Consider the following 23,401-nt stretch of genomic DNA (forward strand, 5'->3'; position numbering starts at 1 on the left):
ATATGGATATAATATAGAGACTTTTCGCTAACACGTTTTCAATTATACTCATATAAAGCCTATAAAAATATTACTACTTCTGGTGATTGTATAGTTATTAAGAACTCTGCCGGAGTTCACGCGGACCATGAATTAGTGTCATAATAACGGAAATAGTATATTTACGGCAATGGACAACAGATGACTTGCTAATATCAAATAAAACTGTCATCAAATTAATTAGTGGTTTTCCAGTAAGTACTAGATCATTGTAAAGAATCCTTCAGATAATGTATTGATATCATAATACCCAAAGGAAGATCATGTTCACATAAGTGGGATAATAAGATATATACCTATATGTATTGCTCCTTTTGGGATCTAATTTAGATATTGTTAATAATTAATGAACACGGTAATAAGTGAGGGAGAAACAAAATTATATTTTAATCTCTAGTAAATTCCTTTCCGTGATAGAAGATTTAAAGAAAACTTTCCACTCCAATATGTCACTGCTTCTACAGAAGCAAGATTTGATCAATATTTTATGTTTTCTCTTAGCAAAATTGCTCCCAAGTTGGCCTTTGAATAATGTAACTAACAATAGATCTTAACGTGCAAAAGAGAACAACTAAAGAGCTTGCAAATATAAAAACAAAGTAGTATTGGAACGAACTACGTGATTTACTTCAACTGATGGTAAAGCAAATCCAAAAGTTGTTTAATCAAACTGTAACTTTGAAAAGATTAGAGACTGGTGCTAATAACGTGTTATAGATTAACAAAGTAAGAACAAGAATATTGTAGAGAAAGAGAGAAGAGTTCTTTTATTTCTCTTGAGGGATGTAAATACAATGAAGAGAGTCTCTCCATTTATAAGAGAAAAGTAGTTTGGTCCCAAAATCACAAACCGTAATTTTTTCTTCTAAAAAAAGACATCCACAATAATAAATAATATTTATAACAGTATGAATAATATCTAAGCAATTCTAGTTTTGCTTTCTCTAGATGATTGAGGCTTATGAGATTCAGTTTGCAAATATCAACTCTATATTTGTTTCCAGAATTCCATTTTGGTAGGTGCAAAGTTTAGTAACTTTAATTAAGTAGGTTTGATCCGTGCTTCAATTGTAAACCGCAATAGTTTGTAAGTAATCTCATTAACAACTGAAACTTTTTAAATAATCAATCTTATTAACAACACCAGAGGAAAAACTGTATAGATAAGAAAGTATCTTGTTTGTTCCCTCAAATATGTATGGGATCAGTGAACTCCAATATAGATCAATAGCATTAGCCAAACAGACTTTGCATAAGATTAAAATCTTGTAGACATCTATAGTTTACAAAGATAAACGTCTTTTGTTTGCTTGGAAGCATCTATGAGTTCTTCCAACTAAACTGCCTAACATACACTACTTAAAAAGAATTGTTATCTTGATTGACCTCTGTTCCTTCCTCATTTTCTACCCTGGCCAGGTGTCTAACGCTTGATAGCTTCACCAGTGCATCCATAGTGTTTTAGGAACATGCACGCACCCTGCCATATGTATCGACAATGCAATAGAATCTGATTCTGCTTTTTCTTTCACAAAATCACATCTGTTGCACAAGTTGTCACTTCTTTTCTGCAAATTATCCTGGGTTTACTGCAGTCAATCCAAAGCCAAGCCACTTTTGATGGTGCTTTTGTTTTTCTTATCGGTAAGTCCTTTTGTAGCTGTTCCTACCTGTCTCTCTTTGCAAGCTATAGCGTCATCTTACTGAAAACCGGTAAGTACTTTTGTAGCTGTTCCTACCTGTCTCTCTCTGCAAGCTATAGTGTCATCTTACTTAAAACCGGTAAGTCTTTTTGTAGCTGTTCCTACCTGTCTCTCTTTGCAAGCTATAGCGTCATCTTACTGAAAACTAACCATCCCTATTTCCATAAACGGCAGGTTACCGCTTTGATTAACATGCTTAAGGAGTTCTATCAGTGGATTCACTCTACTAATCTCCCAGTCATTGATTATCCTTCATACTGAAATTTCCAGTTCCCTCCACTTAGGTACTCTGCACTGGTGCTTTCCTTGTAACTCCAGCACTTATAGGTCAGTAAATGTACTTTCCATTACAAATAAAAAGAAGATGGTTTCCTTTTTAAAAACGGAACTTAGGAAAAGATTGAGCATGACTATTAGCTCTAGGAAAGCTACAAACTGTCAAAATTTGATCCACGGATTTTGTACTTAGCATTTAGTAGGTGGTGGTTATTTTTTCTCTTCTAAGGTATAATCCCACAGATTTTTCTCAAGCCTTAAATTCTGAAGTTGCTACAATACTAGAAACATTTCAATGTCTATCCAAACCTCGTTTAGAATCACTAAGAAAACCGAGTTTTAATCGAAGCAGCTTTCCATGGCATTGCATAGTAACATATTGATCATTCAAGTAAAGACCCTAACTCAAAACACAGAGGAAAGAAGACAACATCAGACATAAAAAGTCATAAACAGCACGTCAGACACTTTCCCATTTGATAATAAAAAACTGCAATCAGACACTTCCCCACACTAATAATATAGAACCAAACAGATCTGACATAAAATGCAACTCATAACATTTGAAGATCTAAAACATGAACTTGCTAACCAAGTCCTTTAGAAACTATAATTATATTAGCAAGCATGATCTGCTCCCCAAATCACTCCACATCTATAGCAAAATTGTGATCCGCACCTGCAAGTCATGTGCAAACATCCTTCTGTTCTTTCCACGAAAAATTTGCAATGAGGGCATCTACCCCACTGTTTTGCCTTTGCTAATTCCCTCACCATTAAATCCTCTCTTCCCCTTTCATCAGCATTCAATCTCTGAATCTCTTCACATTCAACCCCACAATGCCACGGGACATAACATTGTGCACAAAACAATCTATGGCATTCAGGACACTCCGATTCCCTAACAATTTCGTCCGAATCGTTCACTAGCAAGGCCGAACAATCTTTATACGGACAGTAGAATTTCTGAGAGCCAAGAATAAGCGATTCACACAAAATTTCATCCCACCTATTACGTACATCTTTAGGAATAATTGAACTACATGTTTCGAAATCAAGAATTCCGTTGCAAGCCACACCTGGACACGTCACAACTTGAACGTTGTCCTGGATTTTGGTCTCTACATGTTTGCAAATGCAATCAGTACAATAAACATGGCTGCAGGTCTCTATTGTGAACATTTCATCAGTTTCTTTTCGCTCTGCACAAATTTCACAGAAACTTAACGACGATTCGCCTATTGCCCGTTCATTTGCAATTACACATGATGATGCAGGGGAATTGGTAAAGTTTTGAATGAAAATTGTTGGTGCAGGGGAATTGGTTGAGTTTTGATTGAAAATTGTTGAAGTCATTATTACTTCTTGATTCTGGAGTTCTTCAGCGTACTTGTCATCTGATATTGTGAAGTTTTCGTCGTTTTGGATTTCGTCAAAAAGTAATGAGAAGTAAAAATCATCACAAGAAAGATCAAGAGCCGATTTGTTTGCCATTTGATTAAAGTTTTCCATTTGTTGAAAAATGATGTGTTATTTGATTCCTATGAACTCAACGAGTGACTTTACCAAGTAGTCTCACTAGAAATCCAAGTCTTTCACGTCTCTAAGGGCTTGTTTGGAAAGTCACCCAGGTAATTGGAATTGTGTGTAATTACACAGTCGAGCCTATTTATTTGATCAAATAATTACTTAATTAGGTAGAGATTAAGTGTAATTGAGAGGTATAATTACACTTTTCAATTCTCAAGGAGGAGCTGAGAATTGAGCGTAAATTGTAATTGCACCCTATAATTACATGATTACTTTTTAATTTCTTTCTTTTTTGTTTTATGTTACTTTAAATTTTTTTCTTTTTAAATTTATTTTTATTATTTTTACTTTTTAATTACTTTTATTTTAAAATATATTTTTCTTTTTATATTATTGATCGTTCACTTCCTTGTTTTCTCATTTCTAACCCTTACTTCTAATTGCTCGTATTTTTTTATTTTTTGTTTTATTCATTTAGCATAATTATATTATTATTCTAATTTTTAAAACTACATCTCTTTAGTATTAGAAAAAATAAGTCACTAACAAAATTTACATATAATTAGTGATGTTATTAAAGTAAAATTTTGTTGTGAATGATGTTATAAAATTATATTTTCTCCCTTTCTTTTACATTATATTTACTAAGTTTCGTTGGAACTTACTTATGTAACATTGGAATTTGACATAGAGTATTATGTTATACTTTTTTTGGATTTGAATTTATGTTATATTTTCGATTTTAATTTATTTACTTTAGGTTTATTGACTTGTTATTTCACATTGAATGCTATTTATTTTTCACTTACAATTAATATATTTTTTATTTTGTCAAACATTTGAATAATGTTATGATATTATATTTAAAAAAAATTAATTTTTTTTATCAAACATCCAATTCATGATGTCCTCACAGAAAAAGCTGTTTTTATTTTTTATAATTAAAACTAAATATTCTCCTTCTACGATGAACTAATGTTTGTTGGAAGCAAAAGCAAAATGTTGTGGAAAAATATGGTTGCCATGTTGGCTATCACTATCACTGTAGCAACTCCTCGAGCCAAAGTTTCATGCCATGCTTTGTGAATGAAAATGACATACGAAAATAAAAAAGTACTACACCTTGCTTTATGTTTCTCTCTCTACCTTTTTGTTGCTTTTTAATTTTAATATACAATTTTATTTTATAATATATTTTATAAAAAAGTACTACACCTGGCCAGCTGTCTATCACTTGATAGCTTCACCAGTGCATCCATTGTGTTTTAGGAACATGCACACACCCTGTCATTGTCGTTACTGACAGAATCAGAATTTTTATTAAGGATTTAAAAATATAAAAGAGTAAGAAACGAGAAAGCTAAAGAGTTCAATATATATTATTTACAAATAAAAAATAATTTTAACCTTGCGTATATATGTTAATTTTTCGCCGAAGGGGCTTGTCACCACTTGGCTCCGCCCCTACCTGCCATATGTATCGACAATGCAATAGATTCTGATTCTGGTTTTTCTTTCACAAAATCACATCTGTTGCATAAATTGTCACTTCTTTTATGCCAATTATCCAGGGTTTAAGCATGCATTATGTACTGCAGTCCATCCAAAGCCAAGCCACTTTTGATCGTGCTTTTGTTTTCCTTATCGGTAAGTCCTTTTGTAGCTGTTCCTACCTGTCTCTCTTTGCAAGCTATAGCGTCATCTTACTGAAAACTAATCATCCCTATTTCCATAAACTGCAGGTTGCCGCTTTGATTGACATGCTTAAGGAGTTCTATCAGCGTATTCACTCTACTAATCTCCCAGTCATTGATTATCCTTCATACTGAAATTTCCAGTTCCCTCCACTTAGGTACTCTGCACTGGTGCTTTCCTTGTAACTCTAGCACATATAGGTCAGTAACTGTACTTTCCATTTACAAATAAAAGGAAGATGGTTTCCTTTTTAAAAACGGAACTTAGGAAAAGATTGAGCATGACTATTAGCTCTTGGAAAGCTACAAACTGTCGAAGTTTGATCCATGGATTTTGTACTTAGCATTTAGTAGGTGGTGGTTGTTTTTTCTCTTCTAAGGCATAATCCCGCGATCTTTTCTCAAGCCTTAAATTCTCAAGTTACTACAGTACTGGAAACATTTCAATGTCTATCCAAACCTCGTTTAGAATCACTAAGAAAACCGAGTTTTAATCGAAGCAGCTTTCCATGGCATTGCATAGTAACATATTGATCATTCAAGTAAAGACCCTAACTCAAAACACAGAGGAAAGAAGACAACATCAGACATCAAAAAGTCATAAACAGCACGTCAGACACTTTCCCTTTGATAATAAAAAACTGCAATCACACTTCCCCACACTAATAATATCGAACCAAACAGATCTGACATAAAATGCAACTCATAACATTTGAAGATCTAAAACATGAACTTGCTAACCAAGTCCTTTAGAAACTATAATTATATTAGCAAGCATGATGTGCTCCCCAAGTCACTCCACATCTATAGCAAAATTGTGATCCGCACCTGCAAGTCATGTGCAAACATCCTTCTGCTTTTTCCACGAAAAATTTGCAATGAGGGCATCTACCCCACTGTTTTGCCTTTGCTAATTCCCTCACCATTAAATCCTCTCTTCCCCTTTCATCAGCATTCAATCTCTGAAACTCTTCACATTCAACCCCACAATGCCACGGAACATAACATTGTGCACAGAACAATCTATGGCATTCAGGACACTCCGATTCCCTAACAATTTCGTCCGAATCGTTCACTAGCATGGCCGAACAATCTTTATACGGACAGTAGAATTTCTGAGAGCCAAGAATGAGCGATTCGCACAAAATTTCATCCCACCTATTACGCACATCTTTAGGAATAATCGAACTACATGTTTCGAAATCAAGAATTGCGTTGCAAGCCACACCTGGACACGTCACAACTTGAATGTTGTCCTGGATTTTGGTCTCTACATGTTTGCAAATGCAATCAGTACAATAAACATGGCTGCAGGTCTCTATTATGAACATTTCATCAGTTCCTTTTCTCTCTGCACAAATTTCACAGAAACTTAACGACGATTCACCTATTGCACTTTCATTTGCAATTACACATGATGATGCAGGGGAATTGGTAAAGTTTTGAATGAAAATTGTTGGTGCAGGGGAATTGGTTGAGTTTTGATTGAAAATTGTTGAAGTCATTATTACTTCTTGATTCTGAAGTTCCTCAGCGTACTTGTGATCTGATATTGTGAAGTTTTCGTCGTTTTGGATTTCGTCAACAAGTAAAGAGAAGTAAATATCATCATAAGAAAAATCACGAGCCGATTTGTTTGCCACTTGATGAAAGTTTGCCATTTGATGAAAATGATGAGTTATTTGATTCCTATGAACTCGATGAGTGACTTTTAACTACTAAGAAGTCGAGTGACTTAACTACTAAGCAGTCTAGTCTCATTGGACATCCAAGTCTTTCACGTCTCTAAGGGCATGTTTGGAAAGCCACCAAGGTAATTGGAATTAAGTGTAATTACACGTCTGTTTGTTTGACTAAGTAATTACTTAGTTAAGTGAAAATTGAGTGTAATTGAGAGTTGTAATTACATTCTCCCATTCTCAAGGAGGGGCTGAGAATCTGGTGTAAATTGAAATTACACCCTGTAATTACATGATTACTTTTTAATTTCTTTCTTTGTTGTTTTATGTTATTTTAATATATTTTCTATTTTAATTTTTTATTATTATTTTACGTTTTAATTATTTTTATTTTAAAATATATTTTTCTTTTTATATTATTGATCGTTCATTTCCTTTTTTTCTCATTCCCAACTTTTACTTCTTGTGATTCCATGTAATTGCTCATATATATATTTTTTTTGTTTTATTCACTTAGTATAACTATATTATTATTCTAATTTTTAAAACTAAGTCTCTTTAGTATTATAAAGAATGAGTCATTAACAAATTTTACATATAATTAGTGATGTTATTAAAGTAAAATTTTATTGTGAATGAGGTTATAGAGTTATATTTTCTCCCTTTCTTTTACATTATATTTACTAAGTTACGTTGCAACTTACTTATGTAACGTTGGAATTTGACATAAGAGTATTATGTTAAACTTTTTTTTGGATTTGAATTTAGGTTATATTTACGATTTTAATCTATTTGCTTTAGTGCTATTGACTTGTTATTTCACATTGCATGTTGTTTATTTTTCACTTATAATTAATAGATTTTTTATTTTGTCAAACATTTAAATAATGTTATGGTATTATATTTTTAAAAAAATTATTTTTTTTTGTCAAACATTCAATCCATGATGTTCTCACAAAAAAAGCTGCTTTTAATTTTTATGATTAAAACTAAAATATTCTCCTTCTACAATGAAAATGTTTGTTCGGAGGTAAAAACAAAATGTTGTGGAAAAATATGGATGCCATGTTGGCTATCACTGTAGCAACTCCTCTAGCCCAAGTTTCAAAAGTCTCTTTATTTCTTAAACTCTGTGCCTAGTTAAATTAAGACACTTCAATTGGGACGGAGGAGTAGTACTATTTGTATAGTTTTTAAATATCTTAATTTAAATTTGAATATTAAGTTGATCTAATTTAATTTAACTTCAAAGTTTAGTTAAATTAACTCTTACTGACAAGTGCCACAATAAGTTGAAATGAAGAGCAATTAGTAAGATCTAATAAATATTCCCGTTACAAATGAAAATGTGGCTCGTCAGTACCTAAATTTTACCAAAATGTATAATGACAAATATTTTAAAGGGTAATATAACACTCCCTCTGATTCTTATGATATGGTGTTTTTATTTACGCCTAGAGAGTAGGAAGCGTTTTCACTAAATTTTTCTTAATTAAATAATCGCAATTTAATATAATTCGTTGATTATGTAAAAATTTATTTGTCTAAATAAGGATAAATTTGAAAGAATAAAAAAAATAGCTATTAATATTTTCTAGATTATGTAAAATTATTTATATCGAGCTAAGTATAAAAGTTAAAATATCATACAATATAAATTTGAGAGACTTAGGGGCTAAGAAAGATTCACAAAAAAATTGCAGGGCCCCACGTGAAATAGACTAAAGAAAAGGAATTAAATGTTAAAAGTGAGATAGGCAAAGAAAAGGGTCGCAGCAGCCACGTGTAACCATCAACCAATCAAACTTCTAGTATTTGGAATGTGAGGATGACAAAATTTGCATATTCCTTCTTATTTTAATCTCACTCGTGATATTTTATGCTGCAGAAGTTTGTGTTACTTAAATGTGGTAATTTAAGTTTAATTTTAGACGAAATTAAGGAAAAAATTAAATTTATTAAATGAATCTCAAGAATCATTTTAGTTCTTCATATATAATTTATACTTAAAAATATTAATCCTCATTTAAAAAGTGTAATTTATACTTCGTTCGTGTCAATTTAAGTATCTTACTTTCCTTTTTGATCAGTCTAAAAAAGAGTGTCTATTTTTATATTAGGTAAGTTGACAATTCAAACATCTACATGACAAGTTTATGACGACAAGATTCTAAGTATAATTTAGTACATTATACACATCTTTAATTTAGGACCACAAAATTCAGAAGTCTCTTTATTTCTTAAAGTTCGTGCCTAATTAAATTAAGACACTTAAGTTGGGACGGAGGAGTAGTACTTTTTGTATAGTTTTTAAATATCTTAATTCTAATTTAAAATATTAAGTTAATCTAATTTAATTTAGCTTCAAAATTTAGTCCAATTAACTCTTGGTGACAAGTGCCACATAAGTTGAAATGAAGCGAGAGTAATTAGTAAGATCTAATAAATATTCCCGTTAGAAATGAAAATGTGGCTCCACAATTACCTAAATTTTACCAAAATGTACAATGACAATGTCACGCCCCGAACCATGGCCTAGGCGTAACACGACACTCGGCGCCTTCCTGCATGTGACTGAGCGAACCACATGACTTGCTGAGTCTACATGGGACATGAACTGATGCGGAATATAAAGTAAACATGCATGAATTGTGAAAACATGGAGTTCAGTAATCATAAGTCTGAAAATATTATTATTATATCATGAACGTGGAACTATGGTAATGTAGCCATTGAGGCTAACTCAATTGAACATGACAACTGACTAGTCTATAAAACCTCTAACACGAATCTGACTGCTAAACTGTTCACCGGGACAAGGCCCCGGCATACCTTAAATGCATAACTGACATAAATAGAAGTAAAGACACAACCTCGAATGAGATGGGGCTCACCAAAAGCTGATACGAGCAATGTCCTAACGAGAAAATCTGATGTCCTGTAAATCAATACCTGCATCGTGAAATGCAGGCCCCCGGGCAATAAAAGGGGACGTTAGCACATTGAATGTACTGGTATGTAAAGCAACTGAATGAAATAAACGTGGGACATGAAAGTAACATGATAAGGGGGGAAACTGAAACTGAAACCTGGTAATGAACGTGAGTATCTGACATGAACATGAATGCATATATAACATGAGTAAAAGCATTTTAAGTTGGGAGGGCATTAATATAACCGACATGTAACCACTACGTTAACATGTGGCGTCTGATCTCTGCCCGACCAGCTAAGCCATCTTATACCTTGTCGGGGTATAAGACATGAACATAACTGGGCAGAGCGATCCTTATCCTACGGTGGCAAACGTAGTTTCAGGCTGTCTGAGCCTTCTCGGTAATCTGTGCAACTCCCAAAAACATGAACATGATATAGTTGGCTAAGAAGCCCATGATTTTCGTGAAATAACTTGTAAACATGGTTTCATGAAATAACTTATATTTAGCATGTATGTATCTTGAATCATGGCATGAAGATAATTATAAAATACAATTGCATGAAAACTTGTAGACATGTAGGATATTCATGAAATAAGCATTTTTATTTAAAAACATGCATGCAAGAACCTATGGAATACGAGATATGAGTTTTCATGAATTACGGATAGATTCTCAATAATCAAAATGAAATATCAAGAACACAACAATGAGATTATATCACAAAAGCTTAATATAATATAGTACATGGACCTAGGGTTATCACAAACATGGCTAGAACCCTAGTTTTTGGAGAACTTGCGTGTAATCATGGAAGAAGGGCGTGGGGAAGAACAATGATGTTCCCACACGCAGATAGAAACCCTACATACCTTAGTCGCTCCAAAACTTGAAGAAAAGGTCTGAACTTTGAAGAAGAAACCAAAGCTTTGAACTTGAAACCTTGAGAAGAGTTTTCACTGATTTTCGTAGCTACTGTTCATGGATCAAAAGGTACTTCTCCGGACCTCCAAATCTAATCTCCACCGTTCAAATTTTAGACTTACATGTTATAAAAATACTCAGTTAAAATTTGGGCTCGATCCAACGGTTAGATTACCGGGAAACACTAATTGAATATGGCTGGTCGGAGTGAAAGTCAACAGAAAAATACTTGGGTTTTCTCTAACTCGTTATAACTCTTTATTTTTATAGGGTATGGATTTATTCTAGTGTTTAAAAACGGTGTAACCTTGTAGAATTCAAAGATTCTTGATTGAAAGATTTACCTTAGAGGAAACCTCAAGGAACAAGATTGTCAAACCAAACTCTTGAAGGTTTCTTGATTGCAAGAATGATTTTCTTGCGGTTCTTGAAGGATTAGAGTGTCTAGATTCTTTAGGGATTGAGGTAGAAAGAGTATGAACAGCATCTTAGGTTTTATAATAGTGTTAGGGACGTTTTTACTTCATATAATAATAACATAAGGAGTCCCAATTGGAGTAGGAAAAGGCTAAAAACGTAGCCCAAAATATGAAAATTCTGCTCTGACCAGCGTTAGTAAAATAGGCATAACTCTTAGTACATAGCTCCTTTTGAGCTCCAAAAGATACCGTTGGAAATATATTTCCAAGGGCTACAACTTTCATGTTTTAAGTTTTCACAAATTCTAAACGAATAAAGGGGTTAAGGGTGCCCGAAGTAGGCCTGTCGACCATTCTTGCAAAACGCACAAACTTTCAAATTTTCCGCTAAACTCCAACGATACAAGTCTAACCTTTGTTCTAAGATACGGGATGTAACAAACTTGATTAGTTTTCAAAATACTTTCTACACCTCCCATCATGGTTTCATTATATCATCATCTTACGAGTCAAACCTTAGCCCGAAGGTACGAGGTGTTACACACAAATAATTTAAAGGGTAATCTAATAATCCCTCTGATTCATATGATATGGTGTCTTTATTTGCGCCTAGAGAGTAGGAAGCGTTTTCACTAAACCATCCTTAATTAAATAGTTGCAATTTAATATAATTCATTGATTATGTAAAAATTCATTTATCTAAATAAGGGTAAATTTTAAAGAATAAAAATATAGCTATTAATTTTTTCTTAATTATGTAAGACTATTTATTTTGAACTAAATATAAAAGTTAAAATATCGTACAATATAAATTTGAGGAACTTAGGGGCTAAGAACGATTCACAAAAAAACTGCAGGGCCCCACGTGAAATTTAGGGATGGCAACGGTGCGAGGCGGGTGCGGGGCGGGGCGGGTTTCACCTCATGCGGGGCGGGGCGGGTTTCACCTCATGCGGGGCGGTGCGGGTTTGTCCTTTCACGGTGCGGGGCGGGTGCGAGGCGGGTTAAAGCAATATTTTGAGAATCCTGTGCGGGGCGGGGCGGGTTGTGGGTTACTAGTTTTAAGACTGATTTCCTTGGACCTATGATGGCCTGTGGATATTTTAAACGCAAGTTTTCCATGCTCCCTGAAAATAAAAGTTCCCTCTTACTGTTTTTTAATACAGTAATCTTGTTGAATTAAGTTTTTCTATTTTTTCATTTTGAAAAATGGGAAAAAAGAAAAAAGAATGAAACAGAGCTTTTAGTCCTCTGTTTTATGTTTGGAAATTAGCTCTCTGTAAGTTAGTCAAGTAACTACTAAACATGAGTCAAATTTAATACTGTAGCTATCAAAATTAATCTGTCTTGGTTAGTTGTTGAATGAAAAATAATTCTTTTTTTTTTTTTTGGATATTTCATCTCCAAATGGATCAAGCTTTAGTCCTCTGTTTTATATATGGAATAGGCTACTGAATGTTCGTAACAAAGAGTGAAAACCTACGCGGGGCAGGGCGGGGCGGGTGGACGCGGGTATGTTGCGGTGCGGGTTAATGCGGGTGAAAATGCAATGCGGGACAGGTGCGGGGCGGGTTGAAATTTTGCGGGTTGAGACAGAACCCACACCGCACCCGCCCCGCCCCTTTGCCATCTTTACGTGAAATAGATTGAAGAAAAGGAATTGAGTGTTAAAAGCGAGATAGGTAAAAGGAAAGGGCAGTAGCCAGTAGCAGCCACGTGTAACCATCAACCAATCAAACTTCTTGTATTTAGAATGTGAGGAAGACAAAACTTGCATATTCCTTATTATATATAGTAGCAAAGTATATTTACTAAGTTATATTGGAACTTAGCTATGTAACGTTGGAATTTGACATAAGAGTATTATGTTAATTTTTTTTTTGAATTTGAATTTAGGTTATATTTCGATTTTAATTTATTTGCTTTAGTACTATTGAGTTGTTATTTCACATTACATGTTGTTTAGTTTTTACTTACAACTGATAGATTTTTTAATTTTTCAAACATTTGAATAATGTTATGGTATTATATTTAATTTTTAATTTTTTTGTCAAACATCCAATCCATCATGTTCTCACAAAAAAAAAAAAGCTTCTTTTAATTTTTATAATTAAAACTAAAATATTATATTTGAAAAATATATATCAATTATTTTTTACGATATTTGTCACAAGTATATGATTATTAATTAATATATTTTTAAGAAATAATGTGTTGTTAAATACATAATCTAATATCATTTATAAAGGCACATATTTTGTAAATATTAATTTTAATTTTTTTATAATTAAATATTATTTTTAAATTAAGCTAACTGTGTAATTGCACTTGTGCAACCAAACAGTACGCTTGTAATTACACTATAATTATATTATGACAACCAAACAGTACGCTTGTAATTACACTGTAATAAGAAACAAAGACATTAAAAAAAGGAAAAGACAAAACAAAAAATTTAATATAAAAAGAAATAACGAATGAAGACATCAGAAAAGGAAACTACATTCAATACAGCCGTTAGCATTTTTTAAGGGTTAATTAGTTGGAAACTTGAGATAAAAGGGGGTTTATTTTGGATAAATGTGGCTACTATTGAAACATTAATTTTTGTGTCAAGAATATGTGAGGTTGTTTTTAACACTGTATGGCCTATGCTGTGTTTTCCCTTACTGGGCACTTATGATGGACACTAGTCTAGGAACCAGCCCAGCACCGGTGAAAATGGTAAATTTGGGCCTGGTCGTTCCAAACTGGGCCTATTGCCCCATGTAACATTGTACCATGATCATATTTTAAGATAAATATTGAAAAGAATAAATAACAATTTGGAATGTATAATACTTATAGTACGAAATGCAAATTTATAACATAGTAATGCAACTGAATTAGCATAATGGTTCTCGAAAATAATAAAGGTAGAGTAAGTGTTTGTTCGATATTGAAAAACGGGTTGGTTTTGAGAAAGCAACATTATATGCTTTCGTTTTTTGTGGGAATATTTATTTACTTCCAAGACAAATTTGCATTCAGAACAAAACACCATTAAGTTTTTGGTTTTAAAATTCTTGAAAGACCACAGTAAAATTGTCACGCATTAAAAAGGGGATTAAGGCTAAATCTAGTCGAGTGAACAAAAAAACTTTTATGTTGCACCAGAAAATGCATGATATCACACAAATAGTACCACAAAGACATTTGAAGTATATACCACATTTTAAGCAATTGAAGTCCTTGCATTCAAATTTACATACATTTTCCTCCTTTTACCAATCGGTTAATTAATTTTGACCGAAGATGCAGGTGGTTGAACGTACAAATACAATGCAAAGAACATATTATGTAACTTTTAATAAAAAATAATTTGTCTTCGATTATAGTTAGTGTCTCCATTAAAGCTGAAGCCAAAAGTATTAATTTGGATATCCAGCAGCTAGTTTAGCTCTCAAGTCCTTTCTAAGGATTTTGCCAGCTGGAGATTTAGGAACAGCATCCACAAAAAATACCCGCTTTATCCTCTTATAAAATATCACCTGGAAATGCAATTTTAAAAACAAAAATGAGAAGGTCATTTTATGAACTACAATATTATTTTCTCAGTTTAAAAGGGTAAAAGGACACGTCTATAGTTAAAGGTTGTAATGAGCTAAAACAAACTGTTTTGGAGGATTTATAATTTTCCCTAAAGTGAATCCACTTAGCATATTTCTCTACCTTATATTAGCCATGACCAAATCAATGCTCTTATGTTCGTGGACCACATTTAGAACATTTTTAGTTTGTGATCGAGTGTGCCCAAATCAGTGTTTAAAAAGGCAGGGGCGTAAGGCGGGCGTTTTACATATGCCTCGATGAGGCGTAAGCCCCATGGGTATTTAATTTTTTGTATTTTATAAAATAATATAATTATAACAAAAAAATTTAAATAGGTAAAATTACATAAAAAAAATTATATATATATATAACCTTATAAGTATAAACAATACAATGAAATAAAAGCTATTATGAAATGCAAATCAACTCTAACATCTTAACTTTCAAACAATGAAAAAATCACAATTTGTTAAAACAATATTACTATCATACTATTCATTGTATCTTCCTATAAATAACTTTATCAGTATTATAATTGAAACGTAACTCCTTCATGAATTAAAATAAAATTACTTTCAAATAGAGAAATAATAAAATATGATAATTTTGATACATAGGACAAAAGACCAATGACAAGTGAAAATTCACAATTCGGTTATGTATTCTTAAAAGAAATATTAAGTGATATTCTCCCTCACGATGTTCTCATATAGTAAATATGCAATACTACGACTTGTTATTTGAGTTATACCCAATCTTCTTATTTCGGTAAATGAAAAATTATTAAGTATCACTCATTTGTTAAAGAATTATGAGGGTCAACGGTTTTAATTAAGGAATTTAACATATAATTGTGTAAGAACTGTTAGGCGAGCCCCGAGCGTTGGGCGTTAGGCGTGTTTAGGGCGTACAATAGGACGCTTAGGGCGTAAGCCTCGCAGGAATTAAGCCCCGCACGTGAGCCCTGGGACATTTTGCTAGTGCCCCGCCCCGGGGCGAGCCCCGATGCGAGTCCCAGAACTGCCTTTTAAAACACTGGCCCAAATATGAGATAGGTTGCGGCTACGGTCAAAATTCAAACTTGACTAATTTCAATATACGAAGGAAATGTCAAATGGATGAAACTTTTACTTTATCATTATTGTCGCTTGTAGTTGACACCTAACATTAGGACATTTTAAAAATATTTAAATTGATTCAATTTTGAAATATATACCTAAGGAATAGTTTTAAGTGTGAGTTCTCCTAAGATTCATCTAATGAATTAAATCATGTTCTCAATAAAAAAAATACCTAGTAATTATATCAAGTGAAAGTCCGCAAATCTTTTTTTTTTATTTTCGTTTTATTTTTCCTCTTACTATTATATTAGGAAGGATATAATCCCAATTTTTTTTTGTCAAATAGAAAAAAATAAAAATAAATTACACTAACCTGCTTTGATACGAATTCCTTGACCTCATCTTGAGTAATAGTGGATCCAATTTTTCTAACAACAAATGCCACTGGAACTTCTCCCGCTTGCTCGTCATTCATGCTGCGGAAATTGAAAAATTAAGAAATTATTAGAATTTAGACAGCCGTTGCATTAACATGCTGCACCATGGATGCTATCTTAATTTAAAGAGTGAATCTCACTTTACCCCCTAACATTTAAGAGTCGGAAAATGATACCCCCCTCACATATTTAATGGGAACGATAATCCCCCTATCAAATATTTTCCTGTGAGAATCTTTTATTTTTTAATAAAGATTTTTTTTTTCTTTCTAGAATTAAATACAAAAATATATATCTCTTATTATTGTCCCATTCACCTATTTCGCTGAAATAATGTACAACAACTACTTGAAAAAATCTGTTAAAAATTATCTTTCTTAAAAGGGTGAAAATGATTTTCACCCCCAACTTTACTTTAAAAATCAAACTCCCCCCTCAACTTTGAATAATAGACAATCTCCCCCATTTATTCTATGCAATGACTATTTCATCCTTGTTTTTTTTTTCAATCCTCCATTTATGTAATACATTTTTATATTATATATAATAATTATTTTTTAATGTAGGTGTTTATAGATTCTTATTTAAGTTCATTAACATTATAAGTAGAATAATACTTTTATGAATTTGTAACAAAATCTAATGCTATTTTTTATGATTGTTCAATATTATATGCAGTAAGTATATATATGTATGTACATGCATGTTTGTATATTTAAGTTTCACTTCTCTCTTACTCTCTATTGTTTGTATAATAAAATTCATTTACAGTATAAATAAATCATTTTTAAAAATTTACCTTGATTTTTTAATTGTTTTTGCATTACCTGCATATAAATATATTTATAAAGTTATGACGAACCATTTTCCACTTGTATAAATAAATATTAATTTTTTTATTATTTTTAATAAAATTAATTTTTTGTTTATTGTGCTAATTTATTTTATTATAAAACATCATTAACTTATATACTCAATTAGTATTCTCACTTTTTTCTTTGACTGCAAGATAATATTTACTTGTTATAATACATAAATTAAAAATATCATGATTTTAAAGAAGTAAAAAACAAAAAAAGACAAAAGTTGATAATGTAAAGGGTGAAATAGGCATTTAAAAAAGTCAATTAGGATAAAGGGGGGAGAATGTCTATTGTTCAAAGTTGAGGGGGGAGTTTGATTTTTAAAGCATAGTTGAGGGGAGTAAATGATTTTCACTCTTATTAAAAACAAAAGATTCTCACCGGAAAATATTAAATAGGGGGTTATCGTTCCCATTCAATATGTGAGGGTGGTATCATTTCTCAACCCTTAAATGTTAGGGGGTAAAGTGAGATTCACTCTAATTTAAATATACATCTTACAAAAATATCAATCACACACACATTTACATATATAAAGCGCGAAATTAATGAGACTTACGGAACAACAGCAGCATCGGAAATGTTAGGATGGTTGAGGAGAAGGGCTTCGAGTTCAGCAGGTGCAACTTGAAATCCTTTGTATTTTATAAGTTCCTTTAATCGATCCACAATGAAAAGTTCATCATCGTTGTCAATATAACCAATGTCACCTGTATGTAACCACCCTTCTTTGTCTATTGTTCGTGCACTGGCCTCCGGGTCATTTAGGTAACCTGTATACAAAGTAGCAGCGGAGCTAGAATTTTTGGTAAGGTTGTTCAAATGTTGACGAGTATATAATTTTTTTCCTATGAATGAGTGCAACGAAATATTTTTAACATCTTCACTGCACACGCGCCTAAAAATTTATAGCCCATTTGATTTTGCAAGTTATTCTTGATAAATTTCATTGCTAGAAAACTCTTACAATAATTACAGTATCAAATGACAGCAACAACAAACAACAACATACCCAGTGTACGTAATCCCACAAGTGGAGAACAACAAGAGGCATTCCGAGAATGTTACAAAGCGAGAGATAACGACTAATTAATTTTCTTTGGAAAAAAAAAAAAAAAGAGAACAAAGTTGGATAATAAAAATGTTCACAGAAGCAATTAAAAAAGAAAAGAGAACAAAATAAGTGGTAGCTAACTTGCTATTAGATCTCGTTGTTGTCTTTTTAACAATACATCTTTTTTTTTTTTCCAGGAAATAGGAAGGAAAGAAGAAAGACTAAAGGAGCTTCAACAAATGAGTCCAACGTAACTTCAAACTAACATAGGAATAAACCAAATGCAAATCATAACTCAAGTACAAATAAGTTTAGTCGGAACATGGAAGAAAATAAGTGCAAATACAAATCAACCAAGTAGCTTCAGACATTGTTTGGATGTTTTCTTTTAAAGAAAAAAGATGACTAGCGTTTAACGCAAGCTTTAAACCGTGACTTTTAGGTAAAACTGAACACCCTTATCTATCTCAATTATTTTAATGGTGTTCAAAATTTAATTTATATCTAATTAACTATAACATCTAATCCATATATTAGTACTATTTTCTAGCCAAAGGTGTGCAGGTGACCACCCTTAGTCATGAGTGACGGAGCCACTGATACAAAGTTCACATCAACTACATATTAATCAAACATCTAGAAAGAGAAAAACTTTAAAATAATTATTCTTATAATATATACAAAGGTGTGATAACTTCATTGAGCTTTAGAAATCCTAGGTGAAGTTTTTGGGACCAAAAGGAAAAAGCTTTAATCATTTCCACCATGATACAATGATTTATTATTTTTGTTAGTGTGGTAAGGTCAATTGTTTCGTTCAAGTGTGTTGTGCTATGGCCCACCAAAATCACTCGAGGTTATCGTTGTGACTTGTGAGTCGTGACATACATTTTATGGGTTAGTTGTACCAAATTTATAATCAGTGATGGAAACACCTTGAATGATGGATATCATTATCGAGCTAAAATTTTAATTTCATATGAATATGTAAATAACGTTTATATATATATATATATATATATATATATATATATATATAGTAATGGAAATAATTTATTAATGTGCGTAGAATTTTTAGAAAAAATGGCAGATAACAGTACTACTAAATTCAAGATTAAAGTAGATGATGTAGTAGAAGTTATGGGAAATAGAGGAATAAAACTCATAAAACCCATAAAAATAAACCTAAAAGAATATGCAGGATTAGAATGGAATTTGAAAGATTTGGTATCAAGGTACATTTCCTGTACTAGTGTCTATTGTAAATTATTGCTCAGTTGTTCTTTGGAATGGGCTAGAACTAGTTGAACTTGATTCCATTAATTTCTTTTGACTTATTATGGAGGCTAGTTCTATTTCTTCATCACTTTCTTGCATTCGGCTAAAATTTTATCAAAATTGTCTGATTTGTTTTGTGAAATATTTAGTAGTATCGTCAGACCAACTTTTATAAAGTAGCTTTAATAAAGTAACTAAAGGATCAACAAAGGACAGTAATATAAAGAGTAGTGTAGTTATAGTGTGTGAATCTTATATATATATATATATATGCACTTTATTATATGCCGGCCCACTTCAAAAATCATATACTATAAATATTCATTTGGGATGTGTTCAAAGGTTCAAATGTATAGATAGATACAGTTGTGCCACAAATCAGAAAGGAAATTGAAGTGGTGGGAAACTTAGGTGCTCCTTGGTTGTATTGTGTTGTTGGTTAATGGTAATATAGCCTTGGAATCTCATCGTCCCAAATTAAAAAATGTCTAATTATGAGTTGAGTCATAATAATTTGTTATTGTAGGGCGAAATTTTTTCGAATGTCAATATCTATATCGCTACCAATTTATAAAACGAGAATAGCGGAAAATGAAAAATTGAAAAAAAAAAAAATAGCAAAAATGATTGGACGATCAGAAGAAGATAAAGCTAATCAAGTGTGTGGGGATGGAAGATATTGGCTCCCATTAATGTGTTAGTGGAAGAATAGAAGCTCCATTTTCTTTTTGTCATTTTTCTATGGAAAAGGTGCAGATAATAGGATCAAATCAACAAAATGAGAACGACGGTCTACTGAACCGGACCAGGGACATAAAAGGACTAACTTTGAAGTGATTAAGTTATATATAGTCGTTAAATTTTTTCAAAATATGAGATTTGTCATTTTTAAAATAAAGACTTGCAACGGTGTATATAACTTAAACTCATTTAAATATAATAAAACGCACCTTTCATGATCTGGTCCCCTCTAATACAAATTTCTCCAGATTGGTTTCTGGGAAGAGAAATGCCAGTATCAGGATCCACAATTTTCATCTCAGCATTTCTCACAACTGTACCACATGCTCCTGATTTTATTTCAAAGCCTTCTTTTGCAAATGCCAAACACATTGCAAGCACTGGTCCAGCTTCTGTCATCCCATAACCCTATAATGTATAGATCAAATCACAATCAGTCGTTATTATTTTTGCTGTATTTGATAATTTCACATATCAGGCAAGTGCCTTTATGATTATGACTCGGGAAATCACTATCGTATTTGCCTTAAATAATTGCATCGACAAAATGTACAATCAGCTTTCATTTCCGTGAGGCAACTGCTACTAGTGTACATTTCTAATAACGATTTAAGTTATATATAATGACAGTTTGTATCATTTATATGATTTGACATGTTATAATAAGTTACTTAGCATTTAATTTAAGCTACTAATCAAATGTTTATTATATAATTATTTGTTATTACCTATTAATTGACTAGATAGTATAAATATTCTTTACACAAGAATAAGAAAAAGGCAGCTGCTTTATTGAAATATTTTCTAATCCTAATTGATGGCCTCTTTTCAGCAACTTGAGATTAGACGTCTACCAACCACAAGGGAATTTCTAGGGAAAAAATTAGGAAGTTCCTAAAAAAGGAAAAAAACATAAAAGCTGTTTAATTTTGCAAATTAGCGAATGAAAAGCCTTACAAGTGACACTAATTAATCCCTATCATTATTGTAAGAATATTCAGCAATTAAGTAACCATGTGCATTGAGATCTGAACTTTGATTAAGTCAAATCGAAATCAACAAATAATTTTATATTATATTCCAAGATATAAAGGCGAGAAACGCCAGCCCTCATGTGAACAATTATACGAAAATATAAAGGAAGAAGCTAGGAAATGAGAATCTTACTTGACCAAGTTTAGCATTAGGAAATTTGGCTCGAACAGTGTCTTCAAGTTCCTTTCCTAATGGTGCAGCCCCCGACATAACGGTTCTTACTGATGAAAGATCGTAATTATCAACCATTGGACTCTTAGCAATGGCCAAAACAATTGGTGGCACAAATGGCCCTATTGTGACCTTGTAATTTTGTATCAATTCCAAGAATGGAACAATATCAAATTTCTGCATAATCAGAATGGCGGCACCAACCCTTAACCCACATAGCAAAACGGAGTTGAGGGAGTAGATATGAAACAAGGGCAACACACAAAGCATCACGTCCTCACTATGGATATACAAATTCGGATTTTCACCATCAACTTGTTGTGCCACGCTTGTGACAAGTCCCTTGTGTGTCAACATCACCCCTTTAGCTAAACCGGTCGTCCCGGAGGAATACGGCAACGCCACCACATCGTCTGGCTGAATTTCTACCTATTGAGACATAATATAATTAAACAACTAAATATATGCTCCCTCAAACAACTTAAACATTTAAATGAAATGATGCACAATTCAAGATGATATCAACGCAGACAAAGATCTTGATTTAGACCTCAGCACCACCCAAAAAGTAGATAATGAACAGTTTGAAATTTGAACGACTAAGCAACTACAAAGCTCCCGCCCACCCCAACAAATTCAGGTAAAGTGTTCATTCATACCAATATTTTCACACGTTTGACTAGTTAAAAAAAATCAAGCCCGTAAGTGAGGGACGTATCTCAACTTAATATAATAGTAGCAACGAAAAGTATATATATTTTCTCCAATAGCTTAAACATTTAGATGAGGTGATCACACAACAAAACATGGTATTATATATAGCACGTATAGATCATCACTTTAGACCTTAGAGCCACCCAAAAAGCTGAAAATAATTTTCTCTAACAACTTAAACATCTAGATGAGATGATGACATAATTTTATACTACCTCAGGGATATCGTGCTCATCGGCCTGAATTAACTCGGAGAAGTGGAAACAACCCTCCGGCGCCGAGTCGATGCACACGATCTTCACATCATTCTCTAACGCATAATCCTTCACCTTGTTCGCATGACAAGCTTGCGTGACAATGATCTTAGCATTAGAAGCCTTAGCTTGCTTCACAACCTCAGCGGACGTAAACAAAGGATTGGCCATTGTTGAAATAGCTCCAAGGTACGATGCACCAATGAAAGCAAATACAAATTCTGGAGAATTGGGCAATAGGATCATGATGGTGTCCTTTTGTTGGATTCCAAATTTCTTGTGAAGGCCGGCAGCAACTTTTCTTGAACTGAGCTCAACATCGGCGTACGTGTAAATTTGATTGTTGGCTCCGTTGATTAAACACGGACGTGAACTAAATTCCGAAATGTTTTCGAAGCAGTACGAGTGTAATGGAAGATGATTCGGGATGTAAATATCAGGGAGCTTTGATCGGAAAATTTTATCAACTTGTTTTGTTTCCTTCTCCATCGTCATATTTGTTATTACTTAGTTTGAGAATTGAGAAGCAAAAAAAAAAAAGTGGTTAGACTTTTAGGTGTCCTGAAGATGAATGTTCAAAGGTGGATTATAAATATGAGTATGTGTTGTTGAAGACGTGAAGCCAAACTAGGGAGTTGGTGAGAAGGACTTGATGGGAATTTAGGGTTGTTTAGGGGTAGTTTCATGGAACTTATTTTATTTTCTTGCATTTTTTTGGGATATCAGAAATGTGAGAATATGAAAAGGTGTGGTTGGTGAAAGTGGTTCTTTGATGAGGATTTAGGTCCAATAGTTAGGTGGTAGGGAAGGGGGTACTCAAAGTTGACCTTCGAAAAATGTAGTAAGATTTTTTCCAGGTAATGAATTTCACCTACCGCAATATGCCGGAACGGGTTTGTTGATGACCCTGGAAGGCGACATTTTCACCAACTAATTAACACATAATATGATCAATGAGTTTTAAATAACTCCCCGTAAGTAGGTGTTACATAAACATGATCA

The 23,401-nt window shown here is 32.7% G+C and overlaps 3 protein-coding genes across 3 annotated transcripts; all 3 read right to left on the bottom strand.

The window, feature by feature from the left end:
* Positions 1 to 2,382: 2,382 nt before the first annotated feature.
* Positions 2,383 to 3,577, bottom strand: LOC132599211 (E3 ubiquitin-protein ligase RSL1-like). The gene has a single exon (XM_060312490.1). The coding sequence runs from the start codon at positions 3,528 to 3,530 to the stop codon at positions 2,637 to 2,639; it is 894 nt and encodes a 297-aa protein (XP_060168473.1). The 5' UTR covers positions 3,531 to 3,577; the 3' UTR covers positions 2,383 to 2,636.
* A 2,114-nt stretch (positions 3,578 to 5,691) lies between these two features.
* LOC132599219 (E3 ubiquitin-protein ligase RSL1-like) lies at positions 5,692 to 6,963 on the bottom strand. The gene has a single exon (XM_060312500.1). The coding sequence runs from the start codon at positions 6,901 to 6,903 to the stop codon at positions 6,010 to 6,012; it is 894 nt and encodes a 297-aa protein (XP_060168483.1). The 5' UTR covers positions 6,904 to 6,963; the 3' UTR covers positions 5,692 to 6,009.
* Positions 6,964 to 14,381: 7,418 nt separating this feature from the next.
* LOC132599227 (4-coumarate--CoA ligase 2) lies at positions 14,382 to 23,125 on the bottom strand. Its single transcript, XM_060312512.1, has 6 exons — positions 22,361 to 23,125; positions 21,393 to 21,860; positions 20,435 to 20,633; positions 17,712 to 17,925; positions 16,226 to 16,328; positions 14,382 to 14,730 (listed from the first exon to the last, which is right to left on the bottom strand). The coding sequence occupies exons 1-6, from the start codon at positions 22,892 to 22,894 to the stop codon at positions 14,611 to 14,613; spliced, it is 1,638 nt and encodes a 545-aa protein (XP_060168495.1). The 5' UTR covers positions 22,895 to 23,125; the 3' UTR covers positions 14,382 to 14,610.
* Between the last annotated feature and the right edge of the window lie 276 nt (positions 23,126 to 23,401).

The sequence above is a fragment of the Lycium barbarum genome, chromosome 1, assembly GCF_019175385.1.
Source record: "Lycium barbarum isolate Lr01 chromosome 1, ASM1917538v2, whole genome shotgun sequence".
Classification (NCBI taxonomy): domain Eukaryota; kingdom Viridiplantae; phylum Streptophyta; class Magnoliopsida; order Solanales; family Solanaceae; genus Lycium; species Lycium barbarum.

What these genes read in the sequence shown, in the direction of transcription:
- LOC132599219 (XM_060312500.1), bottom strand. Translation starts at nt 6,903, where the DNA reads ATGGCAAACTTTCATCAAGTGGCAAACAAATCGGCTCGTGATTTTTCT.
- LOC132599211 (XM_060312490.1), bottom strand. Translation starts at nt 3,530, where the DNA reads ATGGAAAACTTTAATCAAATGGCAAACAAATCGGCTCTTGATCTTTCT.
- LOC132599227 (XM_060312512.1), bottom strand. Translation starts at nt 22,894, where the DNA reads ATGACGATGGAGAAGGAAACAAAACAAGTTGATAAAATTTTCCGATCA. An exon ending in AGGGGACCAGATCATGAAAG is followed by an intron (nt 17,926 to 20,434) that starts GTGCGTTTTATT and finishes CTTTGTATACAG; the next exon opens with GTTACCTAAATGACCCGGAG. An exon ending in AGGAATTCGTATCAAAGCAG is followed by an intron (nt 14,731 to 16,225) that starts GTTAGTGTAATT and finishes TTGCATTTCCAG; the next exon opens with GTGATATTTTATAAGAGGAT.